Source organism: Melospiza georgiana, chromosome 1, assembly GCF_028018845.1.
Source record: "Melospiza georgiana isolate bMelGeo1 chromosome 1, bMelGeo1.pri, whole genome shotgun sequence".
Lineage (NCBI taxonomy): Eukaryota > Metazoa > Chordata > Aves > Passeriformes > Passerellidae > Melospiza > Melospiza georgiana.
In genome coordinates this window covers 23,139,613-23,159,789 of record NC_080430.1, presented here as the reverse complement: position 1 = coordinate 23,159,789, position 20,177 = coordinate 23,139,613, and the positions used below count along the sequence as shown (strand labels likewise).

The following is a 20,177-nucleotide window of genomic DNA, read 5'->3' as shown; positions in this document are numbered from 1 at the left end:
AGGTATGCCACTTTTGCAGTAGATGACAATGCATTATGACAAACCGTACCTTTCCTCCCAATTACTGCTTTAACAAAATCTAAAGAAGCAGGGTATGATACATATATTACAAAAGCAAACCAAACTAGAAGGCTTTGATGTATTCAATCTTATTTTGCTTTACAAGCAATTTAATAGCTTTGAAGTAGAAAACGCCCTGACAATAGAGGACTTCAAATTTTTTTAAAAATTAAAGTGTGATTGTGACTTCTTGTAATATATAATCTAGAACACTAAATATTTCCAAAAATGTACAGTTCTGTTGAGAAAAAGCCATTTTCTTCACTGACATGTAACATAAACCAAACAACTCCATAAAAGGAAGGGATCACAAATTAAGCATAGGAATTTGAAATCAGGATTTATACAACTAAGATGACTACAGTAGGCACCAGCAGGTGCCAAAAAAACCTCCAACATCAGTCTTGCTTTTTGTGCTCCTACAAGTCACTTCCTAGTAGCCATTTATATGTTTTCCTTTAAATTCTTAAAACCAACAAAGCCTGTCACAATAGCAGAACTTATGTTCATCTTAGAAGGCCCAGACCCTGGAAAATTCCTCCATCAGGAACTTCCTTTGGTTCTTCTGATGCCCACAGGACATGCAGAGTTGTTGAACTTGCTCCTTTGTGCAAGTTATATTCCCTCCATTTCTCTCACTTGGCAGAAATATTCCAGGGAGCCTCAGTTGTCAAGCAGTGCTTTGAGTTACACATGCTTTGGTCTTTACATTGTTGAGCTTTGTAGCCAACATAAATAAAAAACCCCTTGTCTCTTTCCCAACTGTGCCCTACCCACGTGCCTCAACAAATGGAGGGAAGCAGGCAGTGAGGGAAGAAGGAACAATTAAATGGAAAGTCTGCACAAAGGTTTCATGTGCATAGTTAAAATATTAAATGTGCTGGGTCCATTCAGGAATGTCAGCTTCTATTCATTTGTTCTTCTTTGGAAGTTTGTAAAAGCAGGAGTTTCTTTTTCCGATATTCTTCATTCACGTGCTCTGCTTGCTCATCTATGGATTTTCTTAGACATGTTTTGAGTTCCTCAATTCCTTCTCCAGTATATGTAGATACAGGAATCACCTCTCTGAATTCAAGAGTATTTTCTGGAATCATTTCTTCCTCTAGTAAGTGAAAGAAGTCTGAAAATTTGTATATAAAGTGTTAGTACAATCCCCAAATACTGTATCACTTCAAAGCCCATAAAATCCCATTAAATGTAGAAAATAAACTTTAATAAATTACAGTTATAAACATGGCTGCAATTAATATACATACTATCTGCACAATTAGTCTTCTCAAATCTCAGAAGACAAGCAATAATAAAGCAGTTATACCATTCTTAATGCTGCCATGAGAAGATTCTATACACTTCCAGTGAGCACAAAGAAATCCCAAATTGCAAAATATGAGAGAATATGGTCTTAAGCTTTTCTGGTTTCTACACTCCAGGAAAGAGAAAGCAATTCACCCCAATGCAACTGGAAGACTAAAATAAACCTACGTAGACCTTTCCAGAATTTTCCCATGTTTATGCCAAATGGTACATGTGTCAGTGCCTGTGAGGGACCTTCTGTGCAGGTTACTGTTATTCCAGACACCTAGACTGGAAGCTTACTCTCTCATATCATGGTTGGGAAAGATCATCTGGGATATCTCTATTTTATTACAATCTTTTCCAAACAGTGAAGCCATTACAAATGCATATAAACAGAGCTCTTAATGCAGGAAGTGATTTTAAACATATGTTCAAATAATAAATTTAATAGCTGACGTCAGTTTCAAACAACTCTCTGCCAATGCAGAGTTATCCATATGAAATCTTACTACTACTTTTGAGGAAAGTTATTACTGGAATTTCCTTTACCCTGAGGGTTCTCTAGTTGTGTCATAAGTTCATCCAAGTTATCCTTTGCACAAGGCAAATCCATTTTATTGATGGCAAGAAGTGCAGGCTTTGTTACAACTTCCTCTTTGTACAGCTCCAGTTCCTTAAAAGAAAAGTAAATTTCCCTTAGTAAGTATCTGTAGTTTAACAAGGGCTACTTCAGTTTTACATCTCCTCTTGCATTTGTTTGATTGCCCAAATAGCCCTTCTTGCCCAAGCAGCTGTGAGTTTGACTCAGGTGCTCAAGGCTGATATATTACAGCACAGGAGAAAATCACAGAATCAGAATCACAGAATCACAGAATTTTCAAGACTGGAAGAGACCTATAAGATCATCTAGTCCAGCCGATGTTCTAACTGTTCAACTAGATCATGGCAGCAAGTGCCACATCCAGTCTTTTTTTAAATTCTTCAAGGGATGATGCCTCCACCACCTCACTGGGTAAATGATTCCAGTTTCTGACCACTCTTTCTGTGAAGTATTTCCTTCTTACTTCTAACTTACATCTACCTTGACGCAACTTGAGACTGTGTCCTCTTGTTCTATCCGTTGTTGCCCGGAGAAAGAGGCCGACCCCCAGCTCACTACAGCCACCCTTCAGGAAGTTGTAGAGAGTGATGAGGTCACCCCTTAGTCTCCTTTTCTCCAGGCTGAACAACCCCAGCTCCCTCAGTCGCTCTTCATATGGCTTGTGTTCCAAGCCCTTTATTAGTTTCGTTGCTCTCCTCTGGACACGCTCAAGTAACTCGACGTCCCTCCTAAAGTGAGGGGCCCAGAACTGGATGCAATACTCCAAGTGAGGCCTCACCAGTGCCGAGTACAGGGGAAGAATGACCTCCCTGCTCCTGCTGGCCACTCCATTTCTGATACTGGCCAGGATGGCATTGGCCTTCTTGGCTACCTGGGCACACTGCTGGCTCATATTCAATCGACTGTCAACCAGCACCCCCAGGTCCCTTTCCACCTGAGCACTGTCCAGCCATTCCGTCCCCAGCTTGTATCGGTACAGGGGATTATTATGGCCGAAGTGCAATACTCGGCACTTGGACTTATTGAAGCTCATCCCGTTTGATTCTGTCCATGTGTCCAGCCTTTCCAAGTCTTTCTGAAGAACCCTACACCCCTCTAATTGATCTACACTCATTCCCAATTTGGTATCGTCAGCGAAACTACTAATAAAAGACTCTAAGCCCTCATCCATATCATCAATAAAAATATTGAACAAAGCTGGTCCCAACACAGACCCCTGAGGGACACCACTGGTGACTGGTTGCCAGCTAGATGTGACACCATTCACCAGCACTCTCTGGGCCCGGCCATCCAGCCAGTTCCTAACCCAGCAAAGGGTATTCCTATCCAGACCACGGCCAGCTAGCTTGTGTAGGAGTATGCTATGGGATACAGTGTCGAAGGCCTTGCTGAAATCCAGAAAAACAACATCTACAGCCTTCCCTGCATCCACTAGCCGGATATAATGTTCAGTGATTCATATTTTTGCTCAAAAATAGATTTCAGGTAAACAGGCTAGCTCATTCTGAAATGCCAGTTACAGAAAGAATGAGAGTTTTGGTTTCTGTTTATACTGACATCTATGAACACAAAATCTATTTCAGAAAAACTTCAGACTATAAAACATATAAGAAAATCTTTTGCAGAGTGTTATAATTCTTAAATATTTTAATATTAGAAAATCCCAACCTGAATAAACTTAAAATAAACAGCTATACCTGAAATGCATAAGATTCATGAATTTAAGTCACACAGTTAGAGATAAATTTAAAATGACATAATATGTATTATTTGAATCAGAAGCATAGTTAAGGGGTGCAAACAGTGAATGTCTGCAAAGCTAGGGCCTGATGTTGGTCTATGCAGTAAGGGCATCAAGGCAGGGCTTTAACTGTAACCACACATTTCTACTTCTTAAAATGCTACTGGATTGGGGAACTGAAAATTATGTGTCTTTTTACCTTTACTTGACTTGTAAGAAATATCCCACATCCTGCATAGATTAATCAATTCTATTAATAATTGGTACCCAATATAAACTAGAGCAGTTTAACCTGGACAAGTGAAAATAAAAACTTCATCATTTTGGAGAATCTCTTTGGTCACTGGCCTTATATTATAAATCCAGAAGACACCCTAACATTTGAATGTTTCTCAATCAAATCTGAGCCATCCTCTTGACTCAACACATAACTACAGCTGTCACATAGGAAGATGAGAACTTACCTTTGTTAGAAGCAATATCGTTTCAAATGCTGTTCTGAACTGAGTCTTCATAGACAGCTGAAACCCAGAAATATCAACCTGAAAAAGTTACACAAAAACAAGTTTTGTGGTGTAAAATTTTGTTACAGTATCAAGGTACTCTCAATCAACTACTTTGCCCTGGAATGTCCATAGCAATGTGTTCACTCCTGGGCAAACAACAGCAACTAAACAGCACAGAAACATCAGACGCTGCAGGCACAAACTGGCTAACTCTCATGCAGTGTTTCTCAAAGGCCTGTTTTTTAAACTTATGGGAATCTTACAGGAAAAAAAACCCATGCTTTTGTTATGCTTGGAACACTTCACTATTCTAAATTAATCAGAAATTTTCAATCATAAATTCTGTTTAAGAACTTAATTTATCATTAGTCATTTGAGTGGTCCATCCTGTAAACACAATTACTGCTATATTTATAACAATCACACAAATTATAAATAATTTTCTAAATTCCAACTACATTGCAATTAAGATATATTTTATTTATTACACTTTGATTTCAATAAACTGTAAATTTTATTTAACTTACAACTAAGAGAAGTTGTTTGGTTCTCTCTACATGTTTGAGAAATTTATGGCCCATTCCTTTGTTTGCATGTGCACCTTCAATCAGTCCTGGGAGATCAGCTACTGAAATCTAGGAAAACAAAAGTTTCAAACAAAATACTTCCAGTGAGCAAACCCAAGGGCTTTAAACTATCAACAGTGATTATCACTATACATGGACAAAAGAACCCAGACAAAATAATATGCATTGGCTGTTTCAATACATTTACAATCTATTATTAGAAGCAGATTAAACAAAATGCTGCTATTACACAGACCTGGTGCTCCTCATGTCTCCCATTTTTTATAGCTGTCTGCAAAGTACAAAATAGAGGGTAATAATACCTCAGTAGAGATCTTACAAAATGTAGCTATTACCTGAGAATAAAACAGACTCTGAAAGGTGAGCAGCTTATGCTATCACATTTGCAGAGAATTCAAACTGTCACTGAGACAGCAAATAAAGTCTGTTCCTTGTGGCTACAGAGTATCATTACTCCAAATACAAACCCACTTAACACTGCTCCCCTGAGCATGAGCAGCTACAAGAATTTGATTTCTGCTCTTCAGCTCAAATGAGACTTTGATTAATCAATCAGCTTCCAGACAGAGCCCAGCAAAGACTGCCACAATGAACAGGGACCTTGTCACTTTCTCTGCTGGCTGAGAGACCTGTTGGGACAGCTGAGGCAGACCAAAAAAAAGCAGAATGATAATGAAACCCCCAAAATGGCTACTCAGTAAGTCACAGAAAGCCAAGACAGAGTGAAGTAAAGAAGAGCAAAGGTAGGATCTTCAAATCTATCTAATGCCCATTTAGACAGGAACTGGATTAAACTGAACAGTCCCTGAAGCCAGCATACCATAAAATTTCCAGTGTGCTACTTAGTGCAGAAGGGGGCTCAGATACTCTGGTAGAAAATGTAAGTGATTCTGCTAGTTTTCATGATCTGGTACTGAGACCTGAAACCCAACTCTACTCAGGTCCTCTGCTTCTGTGTCTTTATTATTTTTTCCACGCAGTAATGACAGACAGCACTGGGAAACTTGCACATATTTTCTTTTTTATACTGTACTAAGATAAAATGAGCAAATTCTCACATATCTCTTTAAAAATATCAATGTTCTTTAGGAAAAAATGAATCATTGTCCTTTGAGTGATACAGAAAAGACACCTCAATTATTGCTGTTAATTACATGGTTTATGTTTTGGCTTCAGCAGTTGCAATATGGAAAGTACCTCCTCTTACCCCAGAGGTTCCCCTTGATCACAACCCTTAGTTCCCTTGACTTTAGGAAACAAGTATTTTGTCCATATAGTTCCTATATAGCCCCCAACAGTTTGGTATAAAAACCATAAACTGTAGAAATGGCCAACAAAAAGGATCACTGGCTATGACAAGAAAAAGACTTCAGAAAAGAAAGCCAGGAGTTCAAGTAGATCTCTTGCTGGAGAAAAATACACCAGTATGAGCAAGAGATCCTCACTCATGATAGACAGTTTTTTGAAAGGGCTATGAAAAATCCTGTTTATTTGCAGCATAGCATTCCAGGATAAACTACTCTAAACTAGCAGATAAAATGAATATTAAAAAAAAATTCCCTTAGACATATTGCATCTTTGCAGGGAAGCAGACAAACTAGACTTTCTTTAATACACAGTTTACTTGAAGTTTGTTAAATTAAGGTTTCAAGCATCAGCTACTGAATCTCCCTAGCATTAGTGGTTCTGAAAGCAGAAACAATAGTTTTTTGTCTTTTCATATCTGAGGGTTATGTTTTTCTGGTTAACTCATCTGAAACCCTTTTATACGCTCGCCTTTTATCTTGAAAATGATGAGTCCAGTGCTGCATGTATCATACACTTCAAAAACAAAGTAAAAGCACATCAAAGAAGATTCAAGCTTGAGGAATGAAAATGTTTGCTGCAATTTTTAAGTGAAGCTGGGGTCCAAAATCTATTACCCTCTCTAGTCTCATTTAACACTGGTTTCCCCATCAGTGGATACCGTAGAAAGGATTCCAGGCACCCCAGAATTAATCTGACAACTTTTATCTGACGAAGCTGGGTGGAACAGAGCTCACAAAAATTCAAGTGGTAGGGCCATAACTCCAGCAGTCTTTCGCAACCACAGCCTATTTCAAAAGGAACTGGACCCAGGTGCCTCACCTCTCAGGTAGTGCACTATCCTGGCTGTTCAGGTAATCACAATCACATCACACTATTTCAGTTTTAATTCAAAAACCCAATCCACTAAACAAAAAAACCTCTACATCCCCAAAAACAAACCAAACCAACAAAAATGCCACATAGACAAAAAAAAACCCCTAAAAATGTTAGAACAGCCAATCTTGAAAGTCATAATAAGAAGTTATGGTGGCAGGGTTACAATCACAAAACTCCCTGTCATTCACTAACGTAGACCTTCAGCTATTGGACAAATCTGCCATTATTTGCATTCTGAAAATTACTCACTCAGTCCAGAGCTCTCTGTACAGGCAACTTGCAAGAAATTTGCTTCTTCTAAATAAAAATAACAGGCTGATTTCTGAAACAATGATTTTTTTCCAAGTCCTAAACTTTTAAGAGTACACTAGGACACAGCAATCTCAATTCTATAAACAATTTCATATCTCTAAGATTGTAAGCCAGGATTAGAACCACAGAAGGGAGGGAAGGGAAAATGGGAAGCCATTTATTAAAGTGACTTGAAATAAGCTCTACATCATAATACTGTATTTGGCTATGAAACTCTCTTATTATTACTTCATAAAACAGTATTTTTCTCACAACTCCTGTTAAGCCCATGCAATTTCATTTGATTTGGATACACATATGAAAATACCTACAAGTTTTCATTCTCCTCCTGAAATTCTGTTAAGCAACGTAAGTAGTCAGTCCTTATAACTTTAACAAACAGAGTGAGGTTTCATACCCACCTGCTTATAGTCTGCATACATGATCTTTCCTAGTTCAGGCTGTATTGTTGTGACTGTGGCAAGGGGACAGGAAGAAAACAAAATTGGTTTCAACATTAAAAAAAATGTTAAACTTACAAAACATTTAAATATTGTAGAACTTTCTCAGTGTATTTAAATTAAACAAATGTGCAGTAGCAAAAAAAAATTAAAAAAGGAAAAGGAATAAAGAAAAAGCAAAATAAGATAGATGAAAATTAGGCCAAAAAAATCCAGTGCTTCACTAAGTCTTATCTCTTTCTGCAGTTCTGCCCCAGTCATTCCAAAATGGGAATAGTGAAGGTAGAGAAGTCTCAGACACAAAAACTATTACCTAGACTATGGATTAGCTTCCAAACAGGGATAAAACAATGAGAGATAAAGTGAGATAGGACTCTTCAAACTGAGAAAAGGCTGTAGAGAATTGGGGATGGTGCAAAAAAGTCAGTAGGAATTACTGGTACTTGCACTTTTTAATTAAAGAAGTTCAGATACTAATTTGAACTTACTGATAGAAAAAAAATAAAAAATTTTTGTCTGTTTTTCAGTGGACAGATTAAAATGCCAAAACCTTCTCTGTTGCAAGTGACAGTAAGTTCTAAAGCATGTAAGATGTTTAGGCAAAGGAACTTGACAGTAGGTATTCTGTAGGCTGAGGATATTGCACACCACAGAGAGTCTCAGTTGCAATAAAAGGGGCTGAGACAAAAATAAATGTTAAATAGAGCCTGCATTAACAGGTTGAAGCATTATGGGGTGTATACATGAAAAACTGAGATGGGTAAAGAACTGGACATTGAGGCAGCAAATATCTCCTTGAAGTATTTCTTATAATTAAAAAGCCAGGCAACATTGCTACCCTATTCTTTATTATAAACTTTTACTATAAGCAAGTCAGCAAAAAGACTTCTTTTCTTTCTCAGGAAATATTGCTGCTCTAAAAATAAGAGTAGGAACTTACATGCATAATTTGCAATCTCAGGTTTGGCATGAGAAATCTTGCTTAACAAGGACGACTTTCCTGCATTTGGAAACCTAGAAGGAAAGTCGGGATTAATACACTGAATAAACACCTACATGATTCCTGTGTATTTATTTCCAAATATGCTCTTTGATGCTATCAACTCATTTTTGCACTCATTTACTCAGACTAATTTTTTTTTAACAAAACAAACAAGCCCTAGATCATTATGATTTACTTTTTGACATCAAATCTGAATAATTTTTCTACATCCAACATCCAAATCCAACATCCTCCTAAGGATGCAGGCAGGAGAGTTATGTAAATACAGGTGTAATATATTTAAGGGAAATCTTTCAAAGTCACTCAGACAGAAATACAGCATTACCATCCAGGTACACTTGGATTCACTCTTCATGTGCTATAGCTAATTTTGTAAATTATGCTTCCATTCTAAAAACCTGTCATGCAAATATATCTTACCAGCTGGATTTACAGTCTCTCAGCATACACATCAGGGTTTACAAAGTCTACACTATAAGTACCAATGCTACCTATGCTAGAGTTTAGCTAACAGAGCAAAGCAAATGTGAACTCAGAGAGAGTGGTTTTAAGGCAGTTGTATGAGGGATCCTGAAATTAGTCCTAACCTACCTGTTCTGCTACCAAGTAAACCTAGAAGAACACCTGGGAGCTGGTCTGTGCACACCTGTTATAATATTTTCACTTTACCAGGGATATCCATACCTGCATCCTACAACAAGTGTTCCTTAAGGGATACACTAGCTTTTACAAAAGCTTCTTCACAGAATACATCTACCCACTGAAATGAAAACCTAAGTTAAGACTGAAATTGTAACACCCACTTGTTTTAAAGATTAACCTGAGCTAGAAAAGGCACAATAGCTTTGACGCATGTGAAACTTGAAGTTAATCCTGACACCCAAGGATAGACTACCGTCCTTATTCTTAGCACATACTCCACCCAGAAAGTCCACACAAGACTTTGTTCCAATCAAATTCATAAATATTCATCTCAGAATGATCAAAGAAAACTCTGTCTACAGGGAACTCAACACAGTCACAAGATACAAAGGCAGGTGTCCCACAGAAAACCAAACAGTCTCCACTTGACTGCACGGAGAACCATGGCCTGTTAACAAGGCTGGTACTATACTGTAGGCCTTTATAAAGGGGCTGTACATAAATATTTCTTAAAAAAATGAAAGCAACCCAATGGCTCTTGTATAAATAGGGAAACTACTGAGAGCAGTTTTCATACACTCTGATGTTGAAAGGTGCCTTAAAGACATTCCACAAGGTTACTCGGGTCATATACTCAAGAAAGCACTTTGTTACTACTGAGGTAGATTATGTTCTTTGAAGTTTAAATTGCAACCTAGACTAACACATCACAACCTGTACCCAAACTTGATGGGCCTTTCTCAAGTCTACATAGTTTTTTTTTTACCTGATCTAATAGCAAACCACTCACAAAAAAGGCAAAAATAGCAAACACAAAGAGATCAAAGTACAACCACAACCACTGGAGGCTGATTCATACTCTCAATAAGAAAATTATATGCTTCTCTAATTGACTGATAATGATTTTTGTGTCCATTTTGAAGGCAAACTGTCAGCTGAAATACAAGATTAAAGAAGCATCACCATCATAAAACTCCTGTACTTTCACACTGATCAAAACAAGAAAAAAATTCTGTCATGTAATTACTGAAAACCAACTGAAAATTGTATAACTTTAGAGAAATTTTATACTGTCAAAATTATTTGTAATAAAAAAGAAAAATATAGTTAGTCTATCAACCTGTCTTCAAGTTTCATTTTTTATCCATGCTGTCTTCAAGTTTCCATATTTTATTGGTATATACCAGCAAAACTATTTCCACCTCAAACTCATCATTTCATGTTTCCTATGTTTTTTATTAATAAGGACCACAGGGCTGATTTATGTTAGCAGATGCTGAATAGAACAATAGTTGTACTGCACTACAAGTGTAGGCTGTTGAAAGCTTTCTCCAAATAAAAATATATTTATCTGCATTGTTATAAAAGAGCAACATGGACATGCAAGTCCTCCTGTTCTAGTTTGCAGTTACTTCCTTCCAACATTACAAGCTGGTTTTTTGGGAGAGGAGGAAACATAGCCTTTGGCATTGTCTTCAGAATTGCTACTGAAAGGATCTACCCGGGCCAGTGCCATGAAGGTAAACATGCAATATGCAGTGTTCTTGGCTCTGTTTTGCACCTCCTACCTACTTAATAGATATTGTGCTAATAATATTGTGACCATCACAATTATATTACTAATTATGTATTATCCTGATTCATGAAGCCCTTCACTCATCAAAACATAATGAACACTTTCAAATGTTAAAATTAATTTTAAGAGCTTTAAACTCAATCTCATTTTTTCAAACTGCAAATAACTTAGGTGACAATGCAAATGTACAATTAACACTCATCATCCAAACACCCAAATTTCTTTGAAGTCAAATCTGAAATGTACTACTTTGTTTTCTAATATTAGTTTTCAAACTACTGTACTTACCCAACTAAGCCAACATCTGCTATAAGTTTCAAATCAAGGTGAACAGTTCTCCTCTGACCTTTGCAAGGCAGAAAGTTTGTAGCCAAAGAGCCTCCAAGACCTCCACGAGCTGCTAAGAATCTCTCTCCTGCTGCATTAAGCTCTCCTGAAAATAAATTTGTTAGTGAAAAAACACAATCCCTTGCAGTAGCTCACTTGTGATTTTCCATTTAAATGTCTCCAGTTATAAGACAATTTTGTGTACTCTTCCTTGCAAGAACTGTGCCCTCAAGGTGATGGTGATTTTTTCCTTGTCTGGCAACAAAGGAAAACCATCACACCCAGTATTCTTCTCTGTCATACAATCAGTCACCTCAAGAAAACTGCAGGCAGGCCAAGTATGGCCAAGATGGAGGTTCTGAACCCTCCAATATTTAATTTAAGAATGCAAGGAAAAACATTCATTGATAGAGATGTGGCTCCCTTCAGATGGCTCACATTTTTCCATTAAGATGCAGACTACGATATCTCCCTTAGGGTTAAAATAATTAAAAAAAACCAAAAAACAAAAAAAAGAACAACACTTGAATATCTTTAGCCCCATGATATGCCTGCATTCATAAACAAATCTTGCAATACATCCAATGTAGTTAAACATCCAAACCAGGGCAATTTGGGAATTTAGTTTGACTTCTAAACAGTCTGAAAAGAAAAAACTCTGAGAAACTGTGAAGGAACCACTGAGAGCTATTCCAAGAGTATTGAAAGAGATCTTCCTGGTGAGTAAAAAACAGAAATGCATTTTAAGTAACCTATAATTCAGCAAGGATCTTTGTCTTTTGAGCATTTTCATAATTCAGTAAAGATATAGGGACATTTACTTGGCTTTATGGAGACATAACTTATGTGAGTCATGAATGGTTCCGTGGAGCATCAGTATGGCTTCCAGCCTTTAACACTTGTTTCCAACAGCAAAGGACTTGTATGTAGTGATACAGATCAACTACTCCTAATTTCTGGAAGGGGTGCCTGCTTTTCCAACAATTTTTACAGTGTATTTGTCAACTCTTTGCCCAAAGAAAAACATAGACATATTTTGGAAAACCTCTACCCTTAAAACATCCTACTATTAGAAATTCACCAGATGTTATCAATAAACGTGACAAACATTAGATACTTTAAAACTAAGCAAAGGTTCTTACCAATCTGCTTGCCATCATCGTCAACAACTGAAATTCCCAAAGGCACATGAACTTCACAATCTTTTCCTTTTTCACCTTTTAGAGCTTTAACACTGGGAGAAATTAAACCATGCTTAGTACTTTAGGCTGACATTTTGCTTTTTGTAAAAGATGTCAATAACAACTTTCATTAAATAAATTCTTACCTGCTGTTGGCTCCCGTTCCAGCTACAAATCGCTTCTGGGGATATTTCTCCCTAATGCTCTTTAAGGTAGTCCTTTCTCGGGCGACGAACCAGACATCACCACCTCTTCCTCCTTCCCCTCCCAGGTTAGGATAACCCATTCCACCGGTTCCTCCTCTCACATAAACCCGCAAATCGTCTATGAAGTTGCTGTACTAATAAAACAACAGTTTCAACACCAGTTAATTACCTTCTCTTTGTATTTCGCTTCACAGAAATACAAATCCACGTGTAAAACCGCTTGGACTGATCTTTCATGGCACTGGATGAAACTTCAGAAAGCAGAGCGTGTAGTTTTTAATCAATGTTTGGCATGGCTTCCCCGGCAGCGACCCCTCACGGCGCGCAGGGCCCCGGGCCGGGCCGGCGGAGTCCCGCGTGTGCCGCCAGGGCGGGACATCGCCGCCGGGCCCTGAGGGCGCTGCGGGCAGCCCGGGCGGGACGGGACGGGACGGGACCGGACCGCACCACCCGGCACATGGGAACTCCCGAAGAGGCCCCGCAAGCGGGACCGCGGCTCCCCGCCACCCGAGCGCCGCCTGCGGCACCGTCCCCACCGCTCCCCGCGCCGGCCGCACTGACCTTCCGCAGCACCGCGGCGCCGCACCGCACCATGGCGGGGGCAGCCTCCGCCGGGCCCGAGCCCAGGCCCGTGGCTGTGCACAGGGTACGGGGCAGGAGGGCGGGTGAGCTCCGGGGACCGCACGGCGGCAGCGCAGAGCCGGCCCCGCAGACGCGCAGGCGCGGCCCGGCCTGGCCCGGTCTTGGGCTCCCGCCGTCGCCGCCGCTGCTGCTGCTGAGGAGCCGGCGGCCGCTCCGAGCCCCGGCGCTGCGGGGCCGGCCCGCTGCCTGGCACGGCCGGGCCTCGCTCCTGACACGGCCGGGCCCCGCTCCTGACACGGCTCGGCCCCGCTCCTGACACGGCTCGGCCCCGCTCCTGACACGGCCGGGCCCGCACCTCGGGCCGAAGGGCGGCAGCGACGCCGAGACCCGCAGGGCCAGAGGGAGTTAACAAATCGTCCGGAGAGTTACAGACGATGAGAACGGGTCCTGCCTCTCCAGTGAAACAGGCCTCGTAACCTCAAAGGAGGGACCCTGGGCAAAGGAACACCTGGGCGTTTATTGCGCATTCCTGTTGAGGAGTCGGCTCCTGCTATGTCACTGGCCATCTCTTGTCCCTTGGCTGGTGCCACAGGTCCCCGTAGCCTTTGTAATGCAAGGGATTGGTGCCAGTTCATGGGCTTTAGAATCCCGCAGTGGGAGGTGGCGACCATCAGTACACCAAATGAAAAGAATAGAAGACTGAGCACGTGGACTAAATAGTTTAGGAAAGGAAATAATAATTTAAGCAACAGGAGATACGGTACTTTAATAACTAGATAACTTGTAGCCAATGAACTGTGACTTTGCTTGCTAAAATGTATATATATAGTGTAAAGTTTTGAGAATTGGTATGCTTGATTTGTGGAAAATTTCCACCTTGCACCCTGTGCAGAATAAACTGTCTCCTTTGCAAAGGAGAGGTTTGAAACCTGGCTCTGTCTGTATTTAGAGAGCCCCTAAATTGGCAGCAATAGGAGTGCCTGAGAGTCCCAGCTGCAGGAGCGGCCGGGTTTTGGTGAACATCAGCGCTCTCCAGCAGCGTGTTCTCCTTGGAACCTGTGTGCTGGCTCGAGGCAGCATCTGCTGTTGGCTGTCCCCATGCAGCCACACTGCTTTAAAGCTGTTGGTCATACTGCTGGTGTGTCCTCCCTCAAGCAATTGGGACCTGATCTTTAAATTATGCTAATTTTCAGGATAAGTATGACAGTTTAAAATACATTACTTTAATAAGGTTTAAAGTACTTTGTAGTTTTTAAATGGTCATAAATAAGAAATTATTTTGTAAATTGTGATATCAGTAAGGTCTGAAGAGTAAAATTGGTGAAAAAATCATAAGAGTCATAGAGTGGTTTGTATTGGAAGGGACCTTAAAGATCATCCAGTTCCAATTCCCCTGTCATGAGAGAGACACCTTCCACTAGACCAGGTTGTTCTAAAGTCCTTATCAACCTGGCCTTGAACACTTCCAGGGATGGGGCATCCACAGCTTCTCTGGGCACCTGTGCAGTGCCTCCCCACCCTCACAGTAAAGGACATTTTCTGTGTACCTAACCTAAATATTTCCTCTTTTGGTTTGAACCTATTGCCCTTGTACTATCACCACAGCTCTGGATAAGTCCCTCTCCATCTTCCCTGTACAGCCACTCCACATACTTAAAGGTTACCCTGAAGTCTCAACACAATCTCTGCCAGGCCAAACAGCCCAATTTTTCCTGGTCTGTCTTCAGAGGGGAGATCATCCCATCCCCTTAGCAGCTTCATGGCCTCCTCTGGGCTTGCTTCAACAGTTCAATGTCCTTCTTGTGTTGGGGGCACCAGAACTGCACACGGTGCTCCAGGTGGAATCTCATGACAGCAGAGCAGAGGAGAAAAATCACCCCCAAGTTCTTTCATAAGCTTTTATTTTGTAGGTAAATATTTCTTAGACAATATGACTATTTTTTTGTGGATTTTTTTAAAGCACTAATCCTCATCAAAAAGTAAATATTTTCCTGTTCCTTTTTACAGCTTTCCACAAGGTTTTACATTCTTGATTGCACCAGTTAGCTGCCTGAGAAGAATCATTAACATTTACAGTAATTTAATACTAAAAATTACTTTAACAATGCATGTTATCTAGAAAACAGTGGTATGCCTTATACATTCTAAATGGCTCAGCAGAATATTTAGGTTCATGTGAATGGCAGAACAGAAATGATTACCCCAGCAAAAAATTCAGAACTCCCATGTTGTGCTTTCAGATCATGGGGAGCACATCTGCAGTCCTGAAGCAGGTAATATGTGAAATCTGCTGGGAAGTGTTTTGAACTGATCAGATAAGAATGTCATGACTGGAAAGTAGCAAATGTGGGCCTGGCCTTGTCCTTGAGGCATTTAACTGAGGGCTTGCAGGCTGAGACTCCTCTTCTGTACTCAGATGTGTCCAGAGGTCAAACCTCATCATGAACAGCTCCCTGCTATGTTCATCTCTCTCTCCAAGTCTTTGAAGTTAGGTCAGCTGAACATGGACTGTAATTGCTTATCTTTGAAAAGAAGAAAAGTGACCTGGCCAACCACAGAGCCTAAAACCTGGTCTCAGTCTCATTGCAAAGCTTTGGAAAAACTCAAATTTGCTGTATTAATTCCCAAAAACATTTGATATGGTATTACCTGGGAAGGAATGAGCATATTGGGGTTAGGAGAGAAACTGAAAAAATGAGATAGCCACACATAAGGTTGAAAAGAAAGGTGTCAGGCTTAAAGGGTTTGTTTTAGGATGGTCTTATTTGATATTTTTTGTAGTAGTCCTGATAAAATCAGTAAGAAAATGCTCATGAAATTTGGAAATGAGATATTCTTAGGAGTCACCATAAGTACAGAAATGTGCTACTTTTGGTTGGGATAGAGTTAATTTTTTTCACAGTGACTTGAATGGGGCTGTGGTTTGGATTTGTGCTAAGAAGAGTGTTGATAATGCAGGGAATTTTATTGCTGAGCAGGGCTTGCATGGAGCCAAGACCTTTTCTGCTCCTCACCCCACTCCACCAGTGAGTGGGCTGTGAGTGCATGGGAAACTGGGAAGGGACACAGCCAGGACAGCTGGCCCCAGCTGACCAAAGCATATCCCATACCATGTGGCACCATGATCAGTAAAAAAGGCCAGGAAAGAAGAAGGAAGGGAGGAGAACAGTTCAAAGTCAAGGTGTTTGTCTTCCCAAGTCACTGTTAGGTGTCACAGGGCCCTGCTTTTCTGCAGAACACCAGCCTGCCCATGGGAATGATTCCTTGTTTTGCTTTGTTTGCTGCACGGCTTTTGCTTTCCCTATTAAAGTGTGTGTATCTCAACCCACTTTTACACTGCCAATTCTTTCCCCCATCCTGCTCGTGAGGGAGTGAGGGAGCAGCTACATGGTGCTTAGTTGCTGGCTGGGATTGAACCAACACAAGTATCTCAGGAGATGGATTTCATTTAATGTAGGGAGGTATTAAAGCCATTGTGTAAGGCCCTGGTGAAATCTCATTTGGGGTACTGTGAACACCTAATCAATTGTTCTGTAGCTGAGCTAATGTTGAACTAAGAGAGGGCTAGAGGGAAGCTGGGTTCATCATCAGAGACCTTGAGAGCCTTTCAAAAGAACAGATCTTAGAATGGCTCAGCTTGTTTACTGCAATAAAACAAAACCAGAAAGGAGACACAAGTGCTATGTATAAATATATCAGGAAAATAAACATAAAGGATGAAAACCATTTAAATGAAGGGGAAAGACACAAGAACAAACAGATATGTACTATTCAGTAATAAATATATCAGGAAACCAGAATCATGTTTCTAGTCATTACTGCAATTGACTAATGAAACTGCTTTTTCATGGAATTAGTGGGAACAAAACTATTTCTATTTTTAATATGGCACTTGATAAATGTATGAGGTGATTGTACAACAGAGGGTTTTTTGTAGTGGCAGGGAACGAGTCCCTGTCATTCAGGAGGATCTTGCTGTTCTGTGTTACCATGCCAATTCATAGTACAAACAGCAGAACATTTTGTGCAGGTTTGTGATTAATAATATGGGAAGGACTTGTCAGTTTTTTCTGAATAGTAGGCAAGGTTCTGAAGTCCTTATGAATGCAACAGCTAGACTGAGTTACTGTGACTTCAGTAAACTATATGATGTCAACATTCTATAGAAAAGAACAGAAAGAAGGAAGTAAGCAAAAGAACTTTTAAGGGAGATGAAAAAAGCACAGGTAAGTTGTAGATAGTTCTTCAAGGATCAAGTGACAGGCCCAGAGCCCTCCTTGGATACCAGTACAAGTATGTATCAAATTACACCTTGGTTTTGTGCTGTGTTATGCTTTTGTGGTCCACAGTGTTTGAATTTAGTCCTTTCAGCTGTTAAGAGCAGCCTAGTCTGAAGCTGGTCTACTTTAGCAGAGCCTTAAATTCAGTGTGCTGCACTTCCTTACTGTGCAGCAGAAGGTGAATGTGTTAATGTGGGGACTGGCCCAGAAGTGCCAGCAGTACTAACCAGTGTTAATTGATGTCATGTAATCAGTCCACAACTTGACCTCAAAAAACAGAAATAGAGGAAAGCAGGTCTCCTATATGTTATGAGTTAAAGGTGTTGAACTTATTGACATAACACTATATTTGTTTCAACAGAGAGCAAATTTATGCCAACAAGCTCATGCCAGCAGGGAATTAAGCAAAATTTCATTTGAAATGTGGCATTGTGCATTTTCTGAAACCATCAATAACATTAAGTGGCTTATCACACATACATGATGCTAAGAATTACTGAAACAGAATCATTTAACACTCTGAAGTTTGAAGATATTTATATGTTTCATTGTCTAAATACTTGACTTCAGAAATGTATCTGGTCTCCTGAAGAGACTCTGTTTGCCAGGGCAGGACGATTCCATCACCTTCCTCTCCTGCTTGCATTGTGTGTGTCATACTTGATTTTCAGTAACAGGGCAGGCTTCATTGTCAAGCCTGATGGCAGAACATCACTCTGTCATTTTTTACTTCAGAAGCTGCTAATCAGTGATGCAGAAGGTGACTCAATTCTTTATCCTCAGTGAATCAATCCTGTTTATGAACAAGTGTGCCTATGTCACAGATATATATATATAATTCAGTCACAAAAGGCTGGGAGCATTTTAAAGCTTTCCAGACTGACTTATATATAGTCAATGCATATTCTGAGTTTCATCCTAAGTAATGCTTCAGTTCCTGCTCTTTCATTTTTACTGTGTACTTCACATATTTGTATATGATTGCTTGAAAATCACAGGGGTACCGCTACTCAAATCACCGTTTTACCCCTCTGTTTCTTTTCTCTCATGGTATAAATTACTAAGTAGTGCACTGTCATCAACTCTAACAAGAAGAAGCCATAAAATCTCTTCCCCCAACAATTTTAGAACTTCCACCAGCAGATTTTTGAAATTTGCTTTATGTGATGCAAGTCAGTCAGTCTCAGACTTTTTCTCAGTCTAGAAAAGAACTAAATTAGATGAAAATATGTATAAAATAAGCAGAAATATTTTAGCAATACAGTTTTATTTAACATAGAATTGAAGTAGTCAAAAAATGAAAGTTGTTTTTTCTTTCCTTGCCTTTCTGTACGTGCACATAGCTGGTAAGTTTGCATAATGGTCTTTTTAATCGAGAGAAATAACTTCACCAACATACCCAAGGTCCAAATATTGTAAAATATTGATGTATTAATTTTACAGTTTTATGGGGAAAGATAAAGAGATTTACCCAACAGCAAGGATACACTCTTCAGTACCATAAAGTCCCACTAGATGGAAGCACTTCAGCTGTCATAATAGAAGGAGTAAATAGAAGTACAACAGTTTAACACACCTGCCATGGGAAGGTATCACTGCTGGAAGAATTTTGAGGGAAACATTTTATTTTGCCCAGATTAAACCTATTAACTAAAAAATTAAAAATCACATAAATAGATACTTTTACTGTAAGCCATATGAGCCATCTAATAAAACTCAGTGTCAAGCAGCTGTGCTGGACTCCTTGGGTTTATATGTAAGCTGTATGCTGTAGGCTGCAGCTTTGGAATTTTTTTGGAAGCCCTGCAGAATTAAGAACACAACACAATTTTTCTCTAAATCCCATTTACATTTAGTCATTATCTCAAAAAAACACCTTTCCAAAGTCCATGGATATGTTCTCTGCTTTAAGGATTTCCCCTTCAGCCCAAGCTTTTGTGTAGCTTTCAGATATGTTAGATGTTACAAAGGTGGTCACAGATTGATTTTTCTTGACTTTCCTTGACTTTTCTTGTTCTGAAATAGAAATTTAAGTGATTAACTTAATAAACATGATCAGTGACTGTCTTCATAATGCTTCCATCCTACAAACTTCATGTAACATTTCACAGGATTATTAGTTTCCATTTTGATTCTGCTAACTTTAATTCATGGGTTCATCCTTGTTCCAGGTGGCATTACCCCACAGGTGATGATCCCTCACTGCATGACTGACAAAGTGGATAACATCAGAAAGGAAAATAAAAATAGAGGAGTTAGCCTTCAGAACCTTTTTCACATAGAGATGGGATTTTTTAAGACATTATCATTGAATCTTCATGTAGATTCCTAAGAGAACATTGTTGACGAGGGGACATTTTAAAAGAAGTATTTTTATTTGAAAAGATTTTCCCAACAAAAATCTATTCCTCAGCATTTTGATTTCTATAGGTGTGTTCTGCAAGTACCATGTTTTAAGACTAAAATGGTGGATTTAACTAGAAAAAGGAAAAGAGGAGAGGAGAGTGATAAAAATGAATCTGTAGGATGAAGAAATATGATGAAAGGCTGCATTCCGTGGCTGTTGGAGTAGAAGGAAAATCACTGTGTTTGCACCAGTAGCCTGTGCTACACCTAGATGTTTTAAACAGAAATGAAATGAGAAGGCATTGAA

At 39.6% G+C, this 20,177-nt stretch overlaps 1 protein-coding gene across 2 annotated transcripts; it reads right to left on the bottom strand.

The window, feature by feature from the left end:
• Positions 1 to 387: 387 nt before the first annotated feature.
• Positions 388 to 13,356, bottom strand: GTPBP10 (GTP binding protein 10). 2 transcript variants are annotated; one of them, XM_058026881.1, is made up of 10 exons: positions 13,224 to 13,356; positions 12,603 to 12,791; positions 12,418 to 12,509; positions 11,237 to 11,381; positions 8,668 to 8,741; positions 7,689 to 7,741; positions 4,732 to 4,839; positions 4,163 to 4,240; positions 1,906 to 2,029; positions 388 to 1,180 (listed from the first exon to the last, which is right to left on the bottom strand). In XM_058026881.1, the coding sequence occupies exons 2-10, from the start codon at positions 12,740 to 12,742 to the stop codon at positions 960 to 962; spliced, it is 1,035 nt and encodes a 344-aa protein (XP_057882864.1). In that variant the 5' UTR covers positions 12,743 to 12,791; positions 13,224 to 13,356; the 3' UTR covers positions 388 to 959. The 2 variants fall into 2 exon arrangements, with proteins under 2 accessions (XP_057882864.1, XP_057882855.1); XM_058026872.1 differs by having other exon boundaries at positions 12,603 to 12,796; positions 13,224 to 13,339.
• Between the last annotated feature and the right edge of the window lie 6,821 nt (positions 13,357 to 20,177).

Excerpts from the sequence above, each read along its gene's own strand:
- GTPBP10 (XM_058026872.1), bottom strand. The coding sequence starts at position 13,256 with ATGGTGCGGTGCGGCGCCGCGGTGCTGCGGAAG. Across the intron at positions 11,382-12,417 it reads CGATGATGGCAAGCAGATTG|GAGAGCTTAATGCAGCAGGA; the intron begins GTAAGAACCTTT and ends ATTTATTTTCAG. Across the intron at positions 4,241-4,731 it reads CCAAACAACTTCTCTTAGTT|GTTGATATTTCTGGGTTTCA; the intron begins GTAAGTTAAATA and ends TAACTTTTTCAG.